Source organism: Drosophila mauritiana, chromosome 3L, assembly GCF_004382145.1.
Source record: "Drosophila mauritiana strain mau12 chromosome 3L, ASM438214v1, whole genome shotgun sequence".
Lineage (NCBI taxonomy): Eukaryota > Metazoa > Arthropoda > Insecta > Diptera > Drosophilidae > Drosophila > Drosophila mauritiana.
Window position 1 is genome coordinate 688003 of NC_046669.1, and position 6000 is coordinate 694002.

The following is a 6000-nucleotide window of genomic DNA, read 5'->3' on the forward strand; positions in this document are numbered from 1 at the left end:
AAATCGCATTACCACCTAATCTGTGCTGAAACTGGTTTGATATGCATAAATAATATCTAGTGCTTCATTTAACGTTTATTTACCACATTTAAATGGGGCCCTGTTGGTTAATACACTCTATAAACTCTTTTCGCATATTACAATTATTTACACATTTTGGGTCTTGACTCTCAAAGGCAGGACACACCAACATTTTGATTGTAGATTACAGGTAAAAACTAAACTGTAATTTTTGTGGCGCAATAAGATCATAGATCGAAATCCTCGTTCTGAGGCGGATTTACGACTGATTTTTCAACTTCAGTGAGTAGTCCAATGGCGCGATAGTTGTCATTTAACATGACGTACTCCTGTAAGACCTTCAAGTAAGCCAAGGCCATATTTTTACTGTCGATGCATTTCAGCGAATTTTGTAAGGAAGCAACTACTTTGGGGTCCACCTCTTCTTGACTAGTCTCATTTTCCTCCTGTCATTGAGGAATTTATCTTTACGTAAGTTCGTTTAGAGTCCGAGGACCTGTTTACTCACCTTAACTACTGTCGTTGCGTGAGATTTAACAGCAACGATGCAGGGATTTAACTCGGAAGTCTAAAAAAGACTTTCGAAAATTAAGGAAAAATCTCTTTTCAGGTTGAAGGAACAACTAACCTCCTTAATCTCATCTTTTGAGCTCGTTTCCATTTCCAATGACCTAACTTCCTCTTCATCGGTAAATCCACCATGCTAAGAAAATTAATAATAAGTACTAATGATACTGATGATCTAATAGTACGAACCCACCTCTATCTCTATTTTAATTATAGCTTCTTCTGAAGCAGAATCCGTACGCACGCGTACTTCTAATTTCTTCGACTTCGCCTGCAATAATAGTATTAATTTATGTTGTGACTTTATAATAGTGTCCTACCATTTCTGGCGTTTTGTTGGTTTTCTTATTTCCTGCCGCTTTTGCCTTTTCATCATCAGCCCATTTTTTACACACTTTACAAAGTTTTGATGGACGATTCTTAGTCACCTTTCTTAGGTATGCACACCTTTTACATCCCATTTTAATTAGACCGCTTTGTTTCTAGGATTAGTTTTATATTTACTAGCATTTAACTTATCCTTCATATGTTTGCCTATACTCACCGAGTTTATAGCTTCCTTACACTTGTATGTTTCTGCATATAATATTTTTTTAGGTTTCTAAAAATGCACATCGAGTTCAGTCGAAAATCGAACAGAATTCGATTGGAGTTTGTGTGAAAACATGGATGGATATTAGATTAGAATAGATAATGCTATAGAACAGACTATCAAATCCCCGTTACTCAGAGAATGGAAGTGCAATGAAAAAATGTAAAAGTTCTTTTGTAATGGGCCTTACATTGATCAGCTTTCGATTCTCAGTAAGTTGCCCAGTTTTGTCCATCCTGGCCTTCGTCAGCTCGTCCAGGCGATCCCGCCACCGCTCGCAGAGTCCCTTGGTCTTGTGCTGTTTCTGAACCAGGTAGAAGGAGCTTTCCACATGAAACTCGCGTTGTGTGGGATCGGTCTTCGCCTGGATTTTGGTCCTCATGGAGGCCAGACGGATGTTAACCTCGGAGAGCATCTCCTCCATTTGCTCTAAGTACTGCTTGACCTTGAAGATTTCGGCATCCTGCAGGTCAATCAGAATGTCCCTGTACTTAGCAACAAGTCCTTTGAAACGTATCACTTGAATGGCAAGCGTCATGGACTGCGCCTTGTAGGACGTACGCTTCGAGTTATTCCTCTCCCTCTGGATGACGGCGCGCAACTGATCGAGCTCGCCATGGGCATCTTTAAGGTAGCGGATGGCATTACTAAGATTTGACTCCGCTGTGACAAAGGCGGCAGCATCCGGGGGTCGAAATCCTGGCGGGGCAGGACCCAGTGCAAATACCCGGGACTGCAGGTTGTCCGGTAAAATGGATTTATTTTCCATAACATTAACAAAACTTAGACTTCCACAATATTTTTTGGAGACCGCATTGGTATTGCCCATCTGAGGCATTTAGTGTTGCCATTTCGAAGTTATCGATAAAGTTTTGCTTCATTTGATCATTATTGCATAATATTATAACTTTTAAAACCTGAATTACATGTTTTCAAGATCCTAGTTATTTCTTGTTAATTATGTTTTAATTTTCTATTTTTTGCAACTGAAGGTCTTTTGTTAAACCTTTAGTGTCATATTGGTGCTGCCAGATTTCTTGGTTTTTGTCAATTCCGAAGACCTTATTGCTTTCAGATTCTCCTTTATCTCGGCAGGATTCACTTTGTTCCTCTTCAAAATACTAGTAAGATTTCAGAAATCTTCGCTTTTCCTGTGAAATTCCTAAAGATTGTCCTAACTATAGGTTTTAGAGAACGGTATTGCCACAGCGCAATATTCTAGCCAATATCCAAGACAGATTTGTTCAGAACCAGATTCATTTTTCAGTGGTGTTAGCAAGTGCATGAACCATAATTAAATAAAGTAAATTAAAGTATAAACATATATTATATAATATTAATAATAATAATAATATATTAGAGGTATAAATTAGCAGCGTGCCTAATCTTATCATTGCTTTTCCAGTAAATTGCGTACTATCTTATAAGGACACTACGTTTGATCCACCTCGAAGTCTTTGATTTGGGCTGGATATTGAATGGCGTGCTCCGCCTGTATTAGCAGTCCTATGGCCCGGAAATTATCGTGGATCATGGCGTACTCTTGGAGTGCTCTTAGGTGTCTCATTGCCTCATCGGCGTTGCTGATGGAGATCTCGTCAGCGGACTCGGACGAATCATTAGTATTGGGTTCGGCGGCATTAATAACAGCGAATTGGTCCACATCCCGCTGCAGATCCGTTGGCACTTCGTAGTCCTTCTGGATCTTGATATCAACATCATCCAATGGCTGCTTTCGTTTGCGATACGTACGAATTTGCCGGGGAATAACTGTGCTGACAGTGGTGCCCATAGACAGCATCCTGCCTTTCTGGATACCGGTCCCCACACTGACCACAGCATCGTAATTATTGATGGAAAGTTCCTTCGGCGGTGGGACGGGCTCATCCTTCAGAATTTCGGACATCTCGTCGTAGAACTGCCAGTCCGGATGGAAATGCGGTACCTTCGCCAGGAGTTTGCTCCTTATGCTGTAGTAGGTCTTCTTCAGGTTCCTAAATTTTCGATCCAGCTGAATGGCATCGATATCTGTCATTCCCCGGCTTTCAAGGGCAACGACCATTTCCCCCCAAATGTCCTTGATCTTTTTTTTCGGATCCCGAAAATCAGCTTGGCGTTCATTGTAAAGGGACAGTAAAAGTCGGGTGTTGGATGTACACCACTTCCTTTCGTAAGCTGGCTTATTGTGAGTATAAATTAGTTTTCTTCTTGAATTTACGTTTTTAACTTACACTTTGTATCCATTGATTACAACAGCTACTTATTTGACGACGAAATATTTTTGTTTCCCAGGCTGCTTGTTTTTTTCAGACGGCGTAAGGGAAAGGTATCATGATCCAAGCATCTGTGTTTCGATTTTTCTCTATCGATAACTATCGAAAAGGTGGCACGAAACAAGGATGGGAATATTCTTTCGTTTTCTAAAAATTGATTTATTAACTTAACGAGTATTGCAGTATTCTAGCTTTCTATGTTAATACTCGCTTTCGGAGGGAACATTTATTTTTTATATCTTATATAAATACTCATCTTAGCTCATCAAGCGGGTTTCTTGCGAGTCCGATTTAATTGCCATTATGTAGTTTTTGAATTTAAAAGTCTCGCAGTAAGGATTTAGTAAGTACTTGCCGCAGGTCGAGACCTTCCAAAACTTAATAATAGAAAGTTAATATTGAAATGGACCTACACTAAAAATAAGCACATAACTTTTACTGTGCTGCCATCTACCGGCAATGCTACTTTCATTTACAGACGCTAGGTGTCGCCCGAACAGTTCGTCGACAGGGGCGCAGTATGTAAATAACCTGTAAATAACATGTAAAATAACCGGCTACCGTACACTCGAGTATACACAGTAAAAAACTGTCCGAAACACAGATATTGATTTTTATATTAATAAATTTGTAAAGCAAATTATATAAGATAACCGGGGCTTGCTATTATAAGCTTTTATAAACGTATCTGCAAGTTTTAGATAACGAAAAAGTTACTCAAAAAGGTTAAGTCCTATCGTGGAGTCTATGCCCAATTTTTCGTATCTACCCAATCGAGCGTGTCCTAAATTTAATTTCCGCTACAAATAAAAAGGGAATTTACTTACATATGCACAATTGGCACTTTTCCTAGAAACACCTGCGCACCGAGGTGGATGTGTGAAAAACTTGGTTAGAATATCTCAAGAAGCGCACTTCCGTTTTGGCCTAGATAATAACCGTGAAGGGCTAACTCGGTAGTACGTAAAGCAGTAGTTGCAACCCCAGAATGTGACTTTAAACAATGTTTTGGTAGGGGATTCAACGGAGCGCAACCGCGTATAAGGTGTGTGGACCGACCCTACAGACGACCCTTACAAATAAAGGTCCGAAACCAGAGCCAAATAATTGTTGCGCAACTAGGCGAAGCCAGCTCACTGATTTTCCCATGAAGAGTTGGACCAAAAGGCGATCAGTGGGGCATGCAATGTGGGAAAATAGACTCTCGAATATGATTGACAATGGTTCGGGGCCGCTTTGGACCCTGTATATTTTGACGGTCTGCCCATGGCAATGGCTTCATTATGTTGAACAGCTCCCACAGTAATAAGGCTTTCGGGCCGACTGCTTGGAAATTGCACTTCGTGCAGGCGGACTTCAAATTCATTTCGCTTAAATGTGTGGCGCTGCCTTTGGGCCCCAAGTCCTCAAGTCGCGCAGTTAGTTGCACCGTGGAAGCCAAGGTGAGATCGTTGAACAACTGACTGGTGAGCTGTTCTTTTATGGCTTACATCTCACCCAAGCACTGAAAATAATCGGACTATAACTTAGGTCTACGATATGACTGTGAAATATGTAGCTCCTTTCAGGATATTCATTTTTCTCTGTGCAAGTCCTAAGCGAAATCCAAATTATCCGAGTTCCACAGTAGACCAGATCGGTTCACTGGGAGTTCAATGCTCGCGGGTCACGACTTTGCCTCCAATCGAGCAGACATAAATCGGAGCAGCGGGGACTTTGACAGACTGCTCGAGATCTGCGATTTCCTTGGGATTCGGATTGAGATCCGGACCGAGATCGGGATCGGGATCGGGACTGTGACTGCATGCATCTGGGCCCAGGCATTTCAATCAATTGACGGAAGTCAAAGTTTTCGCCAGCGAAATGATCATGATGTATGTTATTGGCCCCGAATCCAGAGCCTACCCATTTGCTATTTGTCAAATTTTCATTAGATGGCCATAAATTGAAATCATGCAGCATTTGTTTTTGGTCAGCACACAAATAAATTTCGCACTGCCGCACCGATTCTCACGATCTGAGGACCAAATGATTGGATTATAGATGGATGAGGGGTAAGGCACTAAAACTTTCTAGCTGTTCACACCAGCTGGTCTCTCGATCGACGTTTTGGTTTTGGTCTTGGCCAATCGCCACCTGCACTTGGCAGTTTGGCAGATCGGCCAGAGGCCTTACACTCGAAGAAAAGCGAGCCTGTGTGCGCAGAAATCAGAGAGTTCCCTTGTAGAATCACTGTGAAATAGCCTCTCTCTCTGTTGAAATATTTGAGGTAAGAATGCCACATTTTCTTGGAGTGCATTAGTTGGTGCCGGAGCAGGATCTGAGATGCTGGACCTGGTCCCCACACGTTCGAGTATGTTGCTTGGCTAAAAGCGAATTCCAGTTGCAAACCCATTTTTGGCACGATCGCTGAGCACAAACCTTTTTTGGGAAGAAGCCGCCGCCACAAGGAGCATTGATTTGGAGTTGCATTTGGTTTTGGTATCGGTTATTGGGTATTGGGTATTGGTACTGCCAATTGCCAGACGGCGGCCAGAACGCACACGT

At 41.7% G+C, this 6000-nt stretch overlaps 2 protein-coding genes across 3 annotated transcripts; both read right to left on the reverse strand.

Moving 5' to 3' along the window:
- Positions 1 to 55: 55 nt before the first annotated feature.
- On the reverse strand, positions 56 to 2047 carry LOC117139923. The gene is made up of 7 exons (XM_033302607.1): positions 1371 to 2047; positions 1133 to 1189; positions 909 to 1070; positions 782 to 859; positions 650 to 724; positions 530 to 589; positions 56 to 467 (listed from the first exon to the last, which is right to left on the reverse strand). The coding sequence occupies exons 1-7, from the start codon at positions 2016 to 2018 to the stop codon at positions 249 to 251; spliced, it is 1299 nt and encodes a 432-aa protein (XP_033158498.1). The 5' UTR covers positions 2019 to 2047; the 3' UTR covers positions 56 to 248.
- Positions 2048 to 2521: 474 nt separating this feature from the next.
- On the reverse strand, positions 2522 to 3531 carry LOC117139928. Of its 2 annotated transcripts, none has more exons than XM_033302613.1 (2): positions 3412 to 3531; positions 2522 to 3355 (listed from the first exon to the last, which is right to left on the reverse strand). In XM_033302613.1, the coding sequence occupies exons 1-2, from the start codon at positions 3422 to 3424 to the stop codon at positions 2613 to 2615; spliced, it is 756 nt and encodes a 251-aa protein (XP_033158504.1). In that variant the 5' UTR covers positions 3425 to 3531; the 3' UTR covers positions 2522 to 2612. The 2 variants fall into 2 exon arrangements, with proteins under 2 accessions (XP_033158504.1, XP_033158505.1); XM_033302614.1 differs by having other exon boundaries at positions 2522 to 3359.
- Between the last annotated feature and the right edge of the window lie 2469 nt (positions 3532 to 6000).